The sequence below is a fragment of the Pteropus vampyrus genome, unplaced genomic scaffold (genome assembly GCF_000151845.1).
Source record: "Pteropus vampyrus isolate Shadow unplaced genomic scaffold, Pvam_2.0 Scaffold96, whole genome shotgun sequence".
Classification (NCBI taxonomy): domain Eukaryota; kingdom Metazoa; phylum Chordata; class Mammalia; order Chiroptera; family Pteropodidae; genus Pteropus; species Pteropus vampyrus.
The window spans coordinates 4,819,520-4,835,354 of NW_011888877.1; the positions used below are offsets into that span (position 1 = coordinate 4,819,520).

The 15,835-nt window shown below is 37.0% G+C and overlaps 1 protein-coding gene and 1 pseudogene across 1 annotated transcript in view; both read left to right on the top strand.

The window, feature by feature from the left end:
• The window catches only part of ARMC3 (armadillo repeat containing 3), an 82,070-nt gene that overhangs the window by 26,677 nt on the left and 39,558 nt on the right, over positions 1-15,835 (top strand). The window contains exons 8-10 of the mRNA XM_023533147.1: positions 3,094-3,277; positions 11,493-11,645; positions 11,755-11,860. Of these exons, the coding sequence (XP_023388915.1) occupies positions 3,094-3,277; positions 11,493-11,645; positions 11,755-11,860 (443 nt within the window). The remainder of the gene's footprint in view (positions 1-3,093; positions 3,278-11,492; positions 11,646-11,754; positions 11,861-15,835) is intronic.
• On the top strand, positions 12,782-12,899 carry LOC111742549 (annotated as a pseudogene).

The following is a 15,835-nucleotide window of genomic DNA, read 5'->3' on the forward strand; positions in this document are numbered from 1 at the left end:
TATAAAATACGAATTGTAGAACTTTTTTTTTTAAATGAAGTTTTATTATATTCAAGCATGGTACTATGTATAATGAACTGAGTTGCTTATTGCTACATAGTTTATCACCACAATCAAATCAGACAAATGATAAAGGCCATTATAAAATAATTTTTTAAATATTCTGAGAGGTTTCTCACAACATTAAATATAGAACTACCATATCATTCATCAATTCCACTTCTGGGTATTTATCTGAAGAAAACGAAAATACTAACTTGAAAAGATGTATGCACCCCCATGTTCACTGCAGCATTATTATAATAGCCAAGATATGGAAACAACCTAAATGTGGTGTGTATATATACAAATATTCGTATATATACATATGTATACATATATGTATGTCTATATACACACACAATGGAGTATTATGTATCCATAAAAAGAATGAAATCTTGCCATCTGCAACAACATAGATAGAACTCGAGGGCATCATACTAAGTGAAATAAGTCAGACAGAGAAAGACAAATACCACATGATCTCGCTTATATGTGGAATCTGTAAAAACAAAACAAAACAAAAAATATAAAGCTCATAGATATAAAAAATAGAATGATGGTTTTCAGAGGTGGAGATTAGGAGTTGGTCGAAATGGGTGAAGCGGTTAAAAAGAAACTTCCAGTTATAAAATAAATAAGTCATGAGGATGTGATATACAGCATGGTAACTGTAGTTAACAATCCCTATTGGATATCTGAAAATGACTAAGAGAACAGATCTTAAAAGTTATCACAAGAAAAAAAAATTGTAACTATACATAGTGACCAATGTTAACTAGACTTACTATGGTGATCATTTTGTACAATATACAAACAATGAATTATTATGTAATACACCTGAAACTAATATGATGTTATATGTCAATTATACCTCAGTTAAAATCTTCTGGTTTAGAGTCTACAGTCATGCCACCCTGAACACGCCCAATCCCGTCTTGCTCGTATTTTTAAAAAAATAAAAAATAAGGGATTGTAAGCTGACAAGGTCTTTGCAATCTGTGAGGTTAACCAAGGGTTGCCTCACCTAAAGAAAAAAAAAAAACCTTCTGGTTTAGAAGATTTAATATTTTTAAATTATTACTCGTGATCTTCATGATTTTCTGAAATGCCTAGAATTAGTCTTTTACACTTCGCCATAGTTTTCTCTATGGTAAAGCAAGAAGAGTAATTTACCGCACATATAGAGAGTAAACTGCTTTACTCAGTCTAGTGATTTAAATATTTATTTCATGTTAAAAGTTAAATTTTTTAGGTCTAGAATAATGTTTGTCCAAATAGCCAGATACCATGGCATAACCCAAGTTAAAATATTAAAATTAACCATCACAAGTCCATCCCTTGTCAATTTGGCACACACACACATCTCCTTAAATCACACTTAATCTCCAAATGAAGACAATAACAAGGTCCTACTTCGGCCTAACACGATACGACTATCCTCTGTACGACCGAGAATACACTGACCCTTTCCTCAGAAGAGAACGCAAAGTTCTGGGGTGATGATTACTTTTCTCCTTGATATCCTGTAACTTAAATACTATGATGTAAAATTAACAATACTTAAATACTAGTTTCTAAAATCAGTACATCTTATGTTGTGTAAGGGGATAAGAGAGGGAAGAGCACAAAGATGTTTCATATACGCGCACGTATTCAAAACAAAATGAGGAAGAGATACTCATGACAATTACAGCCTCTTTTCTGTAACTGGTCACATGGTCATACTTGCTGTTTGTAACTGCTTTATTCCACTACTCATCCCATATTCCCTTTGCCCTCAGCAGATACTCAGCTCACCTTGGTTCTTTGCCTGATAGAGTGACATAGACATCATTCCTGAGGGGTCTGGGCCATTAGTAGTCCTGCCTGGATTGGGTCGTTGTGGTTTTCCATCAACTTTAATCCTAAGGCACGGTAATCCTAAGACACCCTAAGGGGTCCCCTGTGTTCCAAATATACCCTTCCTGACCTCTGTTGTGCAGTAGCAGTCTGATTTCTCCTTGGTGGTCAGCATCAGTCACCCAGCTGGCATAGTTAACCCCTTCTTCACCTATTGGTTTAGAGGCATGAGGAGCCCAAAGTGTCCGGGTGGGAGTCTTAACTTTCAGTGCAGTGGAATCACTGTTTGCATTCGCTGGTGGAAGCATTTTTCTCTTTGGAGCTAAGACCTCTAGGTCAGTAGAGCATAAGGTCACAGAGACAGGAAGCAAAAATTTCGCTAGTGGGTCACTAGAGGTAATGATGAGTGCTGCCACTCCCATTTCCCTCCCCTGATTCCTGGGCCCATGAACCCTGGCTATGAGAACAACAGCACCATACACTGATGCTAGTTTAGAGCCCGTACAGCCTCCTGCAGAACCTTGCCCCAGACCGACAACGTATCACCACCTACAGACCCTGCAGTTGAGTCTTTAAAAGGCCATTCTATCAGGCCTGCTGCTCTAGGATGCTGGGGACCAGGGTGAGGCCAGTGAATTCCATGAGCACGAGCCCATTGCCACGCTTTTGCTGTGAGAAATGCCATGATGGCAGTACATCCTTTCTGTGTTTCTCTCACTTTAACGATTTCCACCTTAAATTTCTAGCTGTTCAGGTAAGCTGCAGTTTCCCACTGCTATGGGGATTTGAGAGATTCCTCAGGCAGGAAGGCCACACACTCACAATACTTCCCTTTACCAGTTGGAGATCATAAGGACTATATTTATTTCCTTCTGTTTCTGTCTGCTTAATCAAAAATTATTTCCTTTAGATTTTAAAATTGTTTTTAATGGAAGGTCATATGACCACCTTCACTTGGATACCATTACCAGAAGTTTCCAGTAATTACTTTTTATCTGTAAAACACTTTGGAATAGGGGAAATGAGAAGAGGTGGGGCAAATAGTTAGAATGATGTTTTATTAATCGACAGATTTGTTTCCTTGGATCTCCATCTCAACAAAATTAATTTTACTGTGTTCTGACTGACCTTAGTCCCTCTGGTAGTAAAACTTGGAAAGTATAAATTTCTTTTAGTACGACTTTCTAAAGTAGAGTTTGCTTTTATTGTTAGGAATTGAATGACCTTCACATAGAAGCGCTTTCCGTGATTGCCAATTGCCTAGAAGATATGGATACTATGGTGCTGATTCAGCAGACGGGGGGTCTTAAGAAGCTCCTAGCATTTGCAGAAAACTCTACAATTCCTGATATTCAGAAGAATGCAGCAAAAGCAATTACCAAAGCAGCTTATGATCGTATGTCTCATTTTATACCAAGCATCCCTATTCTCTCTTGTATTCTTGATTTGGATTAGTACTGACAAACACTAGATATTTGTCTGCCATTTCAATGACTATTTGAGAATAGTGCTATTCTTACTATTTAAGGCCAAAATTTATCTCAATGCCAATGAGTTAAAGTAGAGATTACTTTGTCAAGGATATAATAAACCTAATATGATTTAATTATAACTCTATCTTTTTTAAATCATTCAATCTTAAATTAAGTTTTAAGCCTTATTTCTCTTGATTTTGGAATTATGTAGAATGTACACGTTGCTCATGATCCTGAAAACATTGTTTCAATAAATCCACATTTGGAATGATATCCACATCGTAATTTCAAGTTTCAGCTAGAGTCAGTGCCATGTTATAGAGCTGTGAAAAATAATATGCTCATACTACATACATAATACAATTTTCATTTCAGCAGCAAGCTATGTTGACATAAATCTGTAAAATATGAGAGATTAATTATATCACAAGCACCAAAGATGAAATTATGGTTTTAATTTATGTATGTTTGGAGTATTTTATTTAGTAAAAGATGTGACTTTATTTACTCCTTCCACATCACTCCTTGTATTAATGATGACAACTCCGACTAGTTTAAATGATTTATATTCTAAACATATATACTCATATCTGTACATATGTCTATGTGTATGTTATGGGAAACATTTCCTTTTCAACCCATACTGGATTTCTTCAAGGCAAAGTTTTAAAGCAATAAGCCAAATTTCACTGTCCAGTACACTGTAGATATAGCATGGTCTTGTGAGTTACATGATATGTGCCAAATCTAAAGACAGGCTGTAAAATTAAGGTTTTCAATGTTGGCAAAGTTGGTTGGTTCAGTGTTCTGCCCAGTGGAAGTAGACCTTATCACTCCTGGTCGGTTCTGTCATCCATCTGTCCTAGGCCTTCTTACCTATTTGAGACCCAAAGAGAGGGCAGTGGGAAGACAGGAACAATGTCACATCTAAAATTTTGCATATCGCAACTTCTCTTTGGATTATTAGTGCGGCTGGGTCACTGGAAGATTGTCCCAGCCCCTCTTGGGATAGTGAGTTTCATGAGTTCATCACCCATCATGTGACATAGCACCGGAAATAGCACTTCTTAGAGAGTTCCTGGTGGTCTAGTCTGACTACTAGTTCCATTACTGGTGCCGCGCTGACCTAGGTATGTGACTGTGGGTGACTGCAGCCTCTCTGGACCTCTTTATTAATGATTTAATGAGCCACTCACTTGGTGTCAGTAAACCCAAAACAGGCAAGTAAACAGATAATCACCATGCAGTGTTAAAAGTGCTTGTCAATGGAAAAACAGGGTCACCCCGGAGGGCCACCTAATGCAGACTTGGATCAAATAAGGCCTCCTGAAATAGGAAGGACCTATTCAGGCTAGGATCGATTGTAAATAATAGAAATTGGCTGCGCAAAGACAGTCCTGGTAGGATGGAGGGTGGGGGGTGGGGATGGTGGGGTCAGCAATGCTCTAAGGCAGCGGTCCCCAAACTTTTCAGCACCAGGGGTTCTCCTATGAGAATCTAATGTCTGATGATCTGAGGTGGAGCTGAGGCGGTGATGCTGGCACTGGGGAGCGGCTGCCAACACAGATGAAGCTTCTCTTGCTTGCAGCTTACCACTCACCTCCTGCTGTGCAGCCCGGTTCCTAACAGGCTGTGGGACCAGTATTGGCCTGTGGCCCGGCGTTTGGGGACCCCCGCTCTAAGGCGAAGGAATAGTGTTTGTAAAGCCCTGAGATGGATAGAGTGTGGCAAGTTCCAGAAGTGGAGGTTTTCAGAATGCTTAGTGACCAGAAGGCAGGAGACGACTGAGAGTTAAGGCTGTAGAGGGAGGAGCCGATGAGCGTCATAAGACAAGTTAAAGACTTTGAACTTTATTTTGATGGCAACAAAGAGCCTTGAATTGTCTTAGAGAGGGGAGGGAACATTGCACACTTTTACTTTTTAAAGAAAGAGCACTCTTGCTGCAACGTGGAGAAGAGATGGAAACGTGCAGGACCAGACAGAAAGACCAGGAAGGGGATTGAGAGGTTGATGTAGGTGACAGGTGAAGGTGTCTTGAAACAGAGATGTGGTGGCCGAAATGGACTCAGAGGCATTGCAAGAACCACCAGCACAATGCATGGCGCGTTGGGAGGGTCCATCATTGTTTGTTGAATGACTACATGTGTTGGGGGAGGAAGAGGTGATGTTTAGGACGAGGCCCAGTTTCTGGCTTGAACAGCTGGAAGTAGAATGATGCCACCCGCGTTTCTGGGTAACTCCAGAGAGGAGCAGGTTTTGATCAAAGGAAAAGAAATGAGTTCTATTTTATAATTTATGTGGTAAAGTACACATAATATAAAATTTACTCTCTTAACTGCTTAAGTAACCAATAAGTAAATTCACTTAACCATTAAGTAAATTCACATTGTTGTGCTATCATCAGCACCATTCATCCACAGAACTCTTTTCATCTTGCAAAATGACGCCCTGTACCCGTGAAAAAATAAGTCCCCACTTCCTCCTCTCTGTGATCCTGAGCAACCACCATTCTTTTTGTTTCTATGATTTTGACTATTTGAAGTACTTAAATAAGTGGAATTATACAATAATCGTCCTTTTGTGACTGGCTTATTTCACTTAGCATGATGTCCTCAAGGTTTATCAGAATTTCCTTCCTTTTTAAGGCTGAATAATAATATACCATTGTATGTACAGATCACATTTTGTTGATCCATTCATTCCTTGGATGGACATCTGGGTTGCGACCACCTTCTGGCTATTGTGAATAATGCTGCTATGAAAATAGATGTACAGATATCTCTTATTCAAGTCCCTGCTTTTGATTCTTCGGGGTATATACCCAGAAGTGAATCATATGGTAATCCTATATTTAATATTCTGAGGAATTGCCATACTGTTTTCCATAGTGGCTGCACCATTTTACATTCCAATCAGCAGGGCATATAGATTCCAGTTTTCCTACTTCTCACCAAATCTTATTATTTTCCTTTTTTTTTTTTTTATGGTAACCATCCTCATGGGTGTGAAGTGGTATCTCACTGCTTTTTGATTTGCATTTCTCTAATGATTAATGATATTGAGCATTTTCTTTATATGTTTATTGACCATCTGTGTATCTTCTTTAAAGAAATGTCTATTCAAATCTTTTGCCTATTGTTTTAATTAAGTTATTTAATTTTTGTTGTTGAATTGTAGGAGTTCTTTATATATTCTGGATATTAATTCCTTTTCAGATATATGATTTGCAAATATTTTCTCTCATTCTGTGGGTTGTCTTTCACTCTGTTGATTGTGCCCTTTGATGCACAGAAGTTTTAAATTTTGATGTGGTTCACTATATATATAAATTTTTTTGCCTGTGCCAAGAAGTCATTAGTGACATTAAATCCAGTGTCATGAAGCTTTCCCCTCATGTTTTCTTCTAATAGTATTATAGTTATCTATGTTCTATAAGAGGAAGTTGATATAAGTTCGGAGTATTCTGAGGAGCCTATAATTGTTCATTGACCAGGGGTACTTTATGAAAATTTGTTTCTTTCTCTTGTGTCCCATGAAAATTTGTTTGTTTCTCTTGTGCCCATGCCCCGGTCCTCTTTTTCTCCTTTTCTTCGTAATCAACTTCTTTCTCTTATCTCTATCAACCTCCTGCACGTGACTTCTGCTTCCTCCATTCCACCAAAACAGTCCTTGTAGAATTTGACATTGACCTCCCAACTTCTAAATTCTACAGATACATTTTCAGCCTTTTCTTTACTTGATTTTCTTGTGACATTCAGCACTGTTGATTGCCCTCTTCTCTGGAAAATTCTTATTCTTCGATTTCCATAACACACCTCTTCCTTGATGAGGACCCTAATCTTCAGACTGACCAGTTTGCCTTGACCAGCTTCCTCTCATCCGCCTGTCGTGTCAGGATTAAACTTGCCTTCCTATCTTGGTTCAGTCTTGTCTTTGAAATCTTTATGAGTAATCTCACTTGTGACAGATGGTTCAGCTGACTCCTCATTTGCTTATGAATACCCAGATCTGTATCTAATTACGACCTGTCTTCTGAATTCTTGCCTATATTTCTCATGACTTCCAAGCACATCCAACTACGTTACCCAAACTTAACTTTTGAGGCATCTTTAATTTCTTTGAAAATCTGATGAAAGTGCCCCCGCTCCCAAACGCACATATATATACACAACAATCTGCACATAATTTCAGGGAGTTCATGGGCTACCAGAAGCCCATCTATGCCTTCCGGATCCACAAACTCCAACTTAATAACTCTTGGACTAGAATAAACAGGATTAAGTCCAGATGCCCAAGCTTGGAATCAGAGATTCTTCGATCTCGTACTATCACATGGCCATTGGTTATCAGTTTGTTCTTGCTTGCATACTCTCCGTTGTGCTCTGGAGCATATAACTTATGCCAGACCATAATTTTTATACACATTTGCTCTGGTTTAGGCCCTTAGTCTGGATTCTGATTGTGGAAATCCTGTTTTGACCCATTGGTATCCACATTCTTCCAGTGGCTAGGTTTAGAGGGAAAATCACATTTTTTAATTCCACCGCTTTTTGAGGTTTCTATAAAATAACTTTTTTTCCTATCTTTCTGTAAGAAATTTTAAAATGTATTTTCTCATGCTTTAATCTAGTGTAGCCCATTCTGCGTTATATACACTATCAATTTCCTCACACCAGAGCCTTCATCTATCCCTACTATAGTAGATTAAACAAGAACCTGTACAGGAACTCAGGTACTCTGACCCACTATTTTGGAATACCAAGCAAGCACGGGACAAAAGTTAACTTCCATTGCTTAGCAGAAGCCTCATTTTCCAGATGGGATGAGATTTACATCTACCCTAACTGCTCAACCGACTACCCGTGTATATTATGGTAGCAGTCCTTCACCGTTACCTGGCAGATTTCATCTGTTACTGTAAAAGCTTACATTTCATAATCCAGATTGCTCAGCTGGAAACCTTCCTCTATCCATTCTGGCATAGTCTCCTTCCTTCCTAAATTTGTTCCACCTTTTGTGACTGTACAAACACTGGAAAAGTGTGTCAAATGAATTTGCAGATCTAATGGGTAAAGAGATGGTTTAATTTTCTTATAGCCTAGGCAATATCTGGTCTGGAAGATTGACTCTTGGAGCTTCTAGACAGAGCTGATTCTACAAAGAGTCAAGCTTTCTCTCTGTCCACATCTCCCAATAAATCCTCAGGCATGAACCCTCTTCTGATTGGAAGGATAGGGCTTTGAGAACATTTCTCCATTCCAAGCTTCTCCAGAAGCAGAATTCCCCTGAGGATTTGGAACTGCCTTATCCAGAACATTTGTGGGTGGAGTGGCCCACTCTGTTCAGAACACAATGCTAGCACAGAACCAATATCCTGTTCCCTAGGGCCAGCGCTAGGGGATTGGCTGGCATCTTCCTCATTTACCTGATTATTTTCTTCTATTTTTGTAGATTTATTTACCTCTTAACGCCATTACCTCTTTCACAATAATCCACAATAATCACCTCTTTCTCCCTGCCTACGTTCTAGACTGTGCCTTTTCTGGTCCTACATGTATTCCTTGTCTACCTTTTTTTTTTTTTTTTTTTATCAACTGTTGCCTGCCTTGACTCTCTCTGCCAGACCCAGCCAGATCTGGCATGCTTTATTTTATTTTAGACATGCCTTATTTGACATTAATAACAATGATAAACTCTAAAAACTTATCAGGATTAACAAAATTATCTCCTAATACTTCTGTATTGCAAGTAAATAATCATGAAGCTTTAAAATAATTCTCCACAGGTAGCAAACTTCATTCATAATGAGGTTTTAACAAATACTGTAAAATACTGTTTTTTATACTGTCGTTAATAACAATGTAACTATCAGTATTTATAATACTTTTTTACTTTTCATAATTATTTTAAAAATTTCATAGGCTAAGTAATGCATTGTCATTACATGTCAAAATCATTTTTTTTTTTGAAACACACAAACACATAATGCACATTCCTTAAGTTTGGCTGATTTAGTAAAGTTTTAACATGCATCCCCACATCACTATGCCTTTGACCTGGCACCAGGAGGAGGAAGGTGTTAATTACCACGTTGCCACGAGGTTTATGGACTGGTATTAACATCTCAGCAGGAGCAGAGGTGGAACAATAGCGACTTCTGAGACGGAGTGAAGAAAATCATCATTATGTACAGATTTATTTCCAGTTACTAAACCTCATGCTTTTTATTTTAGGGAGACTGAATAAATGTTATTTTTAAAGGACATTCCTCTAGTAGTAGCATAATTACCTTGCCATCTTTATTATCTGTATAATTAAAACATAAATACTCCTCGTGTAGCAATTCAATGAAGGTTCTTGGTTAATATGTTAATTCATCTTTTAAATCTATTATAGCCACACTGCAGTCAGCACTTTTGAGGTTTGATGAACACAGCTGGATTTTGAGAACACTATCAGCAGGGTTGAGAAACTGATGGCCCACAGTATTTAAATTATATTTTAAATCTTTCCATTAATTGCATATATACTTTTTTTTTTTTTTAATGTAACAATTACATACTACAAAGTTAGTCTTTTCAAATTAATTCTTTTGGTCGATTTTCCTGACAGAATCCACTCAGAGTGTTCTATTTAGTAAAGTTGATTTAGAGACATTAGAGAACTCTTAATTATAAATCTAAGCATTTTAGGTCAGCTATGCTAGAAAAGTTTCAGATCTTGTTTATTCAGGGAAAACTAATAAGGGCTACATGTATTTTTAAATATCTTAGAAGCTACATACTTCATATTTAAGTGATAATTGCATCTTTTTTTTTTAATGAAACCGTTGTGGTCTGCCTGAATTCTAAAGGAAAGGAAGTAAGGGATTAAAATGATAGGATTACAGGACATGGTTTATGATTGGTATAAGACAGAATGAACAGAAGTGTTAGCAATTTAGCTTGTGCCAGCTATGGCCAGATCGTTCAGCATACATCTGGGTATCAGATGAACAAAGGCTAAAAGTATTTGCCAATATGGTGGCATCTGAATGTGATACTACTTCTGTGAAAGGGGAGATTTAAAAAGAAATTATTGTTGAAGGAAGACAGAAATTATATATTAACTTTAAAATGGAAACCGAATTGCAATAATTTCTGAAAGTATTTCTGGAAAAAAAAAAACAAGTCAATTAAAATATGTATAAGTAATGAATAAGTTCCACATGTGGATGGTGTAATCTAAATTAGTATCAGCATTTTTGCAGAGATTTTAATTTTAACAGATTAGTCTTATATATCAACATCCTAATAACATATATCACATTCTTCTATTTTAATCATGTAAATTGACCTTGTAAAGGTTAATGGAGAATCAAACCTACGATAAAGTTTTATGAAAGAACTTAGATAAATAACAGGAATTATTTGTAAACTATTTCTTTTCAAAGTAGTCTCTGGTACTTCTTATGAGATTAAAACTGAGTTTGGTTAATAGATCTTTTCTAGGTACTTAGAGCCATTACTTTTTTCCAAATAAAGAAAACTATGCTAATGTATGTTTAGATTATGTTTCTGGGAATTTAGCAAGCAATTAAAAAATTATTTAAATTTTTGCTACATCGGCATGTAACTTAAGACAAAAAAATGATTATGATTTTTTTTTTTGATACAACATTATAAATTCCTTAAGACTTCCATGGAATCATACTTTATTACTCATTTTTACTTTTCCTCTTCTCTTGAGCATCTAGCTCACCAGCTTGTACATCTTAGGCATTCTTCAAATATTGGGTTTGTATTTAGAATAAACATCAGATAAACAGGTTTTTGTGCTTAGTGAGAAAATAGTGTGTGTGAACGCAGCACCATGCCAGGCACATGATTAGTGCAAATAAGTTCTTGCTACGTCTGAAACATGCCATAGTATTGGTAACATATAGGAGAATAAGAAAAAAGGCAATATCTGTGCTTCATTTTGCATAATCACTGTGTTCTAAAGGCCAAATAGATATATATTTTGTTTAGACGCTTCACGACTAAAGCTAGCAAACAGTTTGAATTCCTATCATATTTTGGTTGGGGAAGTAGTTACACTTGCACGGTTTTTGCAGAAAAATTCTGATTTTTTTTTCCCCCTTTTGGTTTACATAAGCTGAAAACAGAAAACTTTTTCATGAACAGGAGGTCGAAAAGTGCCTCATAGTCCTTTTGAGCTCTGAAAGCGATGGAACTAAAATTGCTGCTTCCCAGGCTATTTCAGCGATGAGTGAGCATTCAGGCAGCAAGGAATTTTTCAATCATCAGGGTAAGCAGACTGGAAAAAATCGTTGCTTACGTTTTTAGGTTCCCATATTCTAGTCTACCTGGATGTTGGTGAAGTCACGAATTACTTTTTTTTTTTTTTTTTGCCGCAGGGATTCCACAGTTAATTCAGTTGCTAAAAAGTGACAATGAGGAGGTGAGGGAGGCGGCTGCCCTGGCCCTGGCTAATCTGACCACTTGCAATCCCGCTAACGCAAAGTAAGTGCAAAACGGCTGTTGTGTGTGGGAGAGAGCACGTCCAAAGAGTGCTCGTTTTAACATTTTGGCTTTCGAAGCAGTTTACATGTTGGTTCAGATGGTCTGTCTCAGTATAAAACTCTTATGCAACCCTCAGAAACCCTTATTGAAAATAAGCCATCAGCTAGGCCTGTCTTCCCAAACTACAGTCATGCACCGCGTGATGACGTGTTTGGTCTATGACCGACCACATATATGATGGCGGTCACAAAAGATTATGATGGGGCTGGAAAATTCCCACCACATAATGATGCTGTAGCATTTGTGAAGTCAGAGGGCCACACATTGCTCATGTGTTTGTGGTGATGCTGGTGTAACCAAACCTACTGTGCTGCCAGTTGTATAAATGTACTGAAGACCGTATTTTTACTGTACCTTTCTATGTTTAGATATATTTAGATACACCAGTACTTACCATTTCGATACACAAATACAGCATTCAGTACAGTAGCATGTCGTACAGGCTCGTAGCCTAGGAGCAATGGGCTGTATGTACCACATGGCCTGGGTGTGAGTTAGGCTAGACCATCTAGGTTTGTGTGTGTGCACTCTGTGACGTTTGCCTGATGACTAAAACCTCCTAAAGGCACATTTCTCACAATGCATCCCCATCATTAAGCGACGCATGACTATTATAAAATCTTGACTATTTCTGGGTTTATTTGGAAAATGTGCAGGCCATTCGATTCAGGTAACAGGCTAACTCTCATGGAAGGTTCCAGTACAAATAAAACTGGATAATGCCGGAGATCTTAAAGACAACATTGTATGACAACATTTGATAAATCTGGAAAAAAAATTTAAAAATCCATTTTAAAAGGGCATAAACATTAGATAAATCTAGAAAGTTTTAAAAAGTGAATTTAAAACATCTATGGGTAAGTCTACGGCCATGCCACCCCGAACAAGCCCAATCCCGTCTGATCTTGGATCTAAGCAGGATCGGGCCTGGTTAGTACTTGGATGGGAGACCATCTAGGAAGACCAGGTGCTGTAAGCGTAAAAAATAGAAAATAAGGGATTGCAAGCTGACAAGGTCCTTGCAATCTGTGAGTCAACTAAGGGTTGCCTCGCCTAAAAAAAACAAAACAAACAAACAAAAAAACCATAGTAAATACTCTGAAGAAAGTTTGGGAAGGAGTGCTATCTGTATTTAAGCACTGTGGTATGTGATTTATGTTCATCGAAAAAGATTATCAAGATGATCTGTCAACTAATGAGGAAACTGAGGCTCTGCAAGGTTACCTAATTTTCCTGGGTACAAATATCTATTTCAGTAGCTGACCTGGAAATTAAATCCAGGTCTGCTGGACCCCAAAGTCTGTGTTCTTTCCTCCACAGAAGATCAGACTGCCTTATAACACAGTAAGAATTCCTCGAAGGTAACTGTTATAAATAAAATAATGATCTGCCCTCCCTAAATCTCATTTTGTACATGTATTAGGGTTCTCTCGAGAAACAGAACCAATAGGAAATAGATAAATAGGTAGATAGATGATAGATGATAGATAGATAGACAGATAGATAGATAGATAGATAGATAGATAGATGATAGACAGACAGACAGACAGATAGATATATAGATATAGGAATTTGCTCATGTGATTATGAAAGCCGAGAAGTTCCATAATCTGCTGTCTGCAATACGGAGAAACAAGAAAGATGGTGGTATAATTCACTCTGAGTCAAAGGCCTGAGAACCAAGGAGCTGACGTCTGAGTGCAGCAGAAGATGTTGCAGCTGAAGCAGAGAGGCCCTCAACTGATTGGATGATGCCCCTCACATTGATAAGGAGGATCTTTACTAATCTCTTCCAGAAATACCCTGACGGACATTAAAAAATAATGTTTTACCAGTGATCTGGGCATCCTTTAGCCCAGTCAAGTTGCCACATAAAATTAATCATCACAATACGTTACTCATTATTTTTAGTATAATATTATCTTGTAGCTCTGTGGCTAAAATTACCTTTTTTGAACTTGAAATACAGCCTCCTGCGCCTCCATCATATATTGAATCCATTTCATACCCTTTTCTTCCCTTTATGTACTCCCACACACAAATATTTTAATGCAATGAATAAAAACCTAATGATGCCCAATAAAAACATAGCCAAAATGCATAGGCATCAAAACGAAATTGTATTCCTTTAATAGCTACAATCTTTGACACAGTAATTTCCTAAATTCGGGGTCATCATCATCTGTATGAAAGCACACACATTTCTAGAATATTGAGTCATAATATGTAGCAATTTGAAAATAGTGTATTGAGTGATTTTTTTCCAGTGTAGTCATGCTAGTGCAAAAATCTTATCAGTGGCACTAAAACACTTCCATTGCCAGTGCATTTAGATTTACATATTATCTAGAATACCTTAATGGGCCTCCAGAGTATATAGATGTCTTGATTTGATGTGAGAATACCTGGCTTATGTCGTTTCATAATTTTACATAAAATCATAGAAAATTAGAATGTTAAGTAGTTCTAAAAGAGACTGCCAACGGATTTTTTCTTTCAATTATCTATTTCGGATTTTTGTCACCTGACTTTCTAGTTTCATTTTATCAATATAGAAAGGTTAGTTAGGACAAAATGATACCTGACTTTTCCTCTATGTTATCAACTTTATTTTTATAAATTAATTTTATTTTTATAAGGTTTTAATTGCTGTTGTTTCTTTAACCTATTATATACTGTCAATTGTTTTTTTTTTGTTTGTTTGTTTTTTTGTTTTTTTCCAATTTGTGTTTGGTAAGGGAAATGGTTTTATGGATGTTCTTTGAGGTCTCTATAGTTTTACTTTGGACTTTTTGAGCTAAAAAGATATTGAAAACAAATGGTTTTGAGGAGGAAATGGAGTGAGAATTGACATATTTGTGCCAAATTCCAAATGCTGAAGATGGGAGCTGAAAAGGTTCTACAGTCAATCAAAAGGAATGAAACGAATAGGCCATGTTGTTGATCCTTCTAGCAAGCCTCCTAGAGTATTAATTGCTGAACTAACCACACAGAGGAGACAACAAAGGTGGTTGGTTATTTTTATAAAAAATGCTTCCTACTTAGATCGTCTTTAAAACATTCTTAGCTTAAACTTATTATTAGTGACTATTTCCAGCATCACTTTTTAGAAGCAGTCCATTCTATCGCTTTCCTAGAAAAGTGCTGTAGGACTGAGGCCAACTCGTGGCTCTCCTGCTGGAGTGGCTGCAGTCGGGGGGTTTAGAGATAGAAAGTTGCTTTTCCACCACACTTAAATGGTAAGAGAAGAAGACAAAAACCCAGAGCTCATGTCTTCTTGCATTGGGTAACTATTCGGATACCCTAGAATTGCCTAGACTCATTTTTTTTTTAATGCAGTTAAGCACCACGAATTCTAATTTTGTTAAAGTGTAACCCCTTCTCATAAGTCTAGTACCCATTTGACACCGTACATAGATTTTACAATATTATTGACTATATTCCTTATGCTATACTTTACATTCTTGCGACTCTTTTTATATCTGGCAATTTCTATATCATAATCCCTTCTCCTTTTTCACCCATCTGTTTTGGGGTGATCACTTCGTAAGTTATATGAATGTCTAATCACTATGTTGTACACCTAAAGCTAAAATAATGTATGTCGGCTATAATGGATGAAATAAAAAAATTTAAAAAACAATAAAGACAGAGGCAAAATGAAAAAAAATAAAAAAAAAAAAGGAACCACCTCCTCCTATACTTATATCTCGATGTGCCTAAAATAGATTTCTAATTCTTAAAACTCAGGATACCTGAATTGGAGTTGGAGGCTCATCTCATGAACTGAGTAATCACTGGTGTGTTATGATAACATAAAATACCGGTATAATTTCCTTTATGTAATGAATTTTTGCCTGGAAAAAAATTGTAGGCAAATCAAAATCTTCTAATTTAAAGGGCGGGGGGATGGGG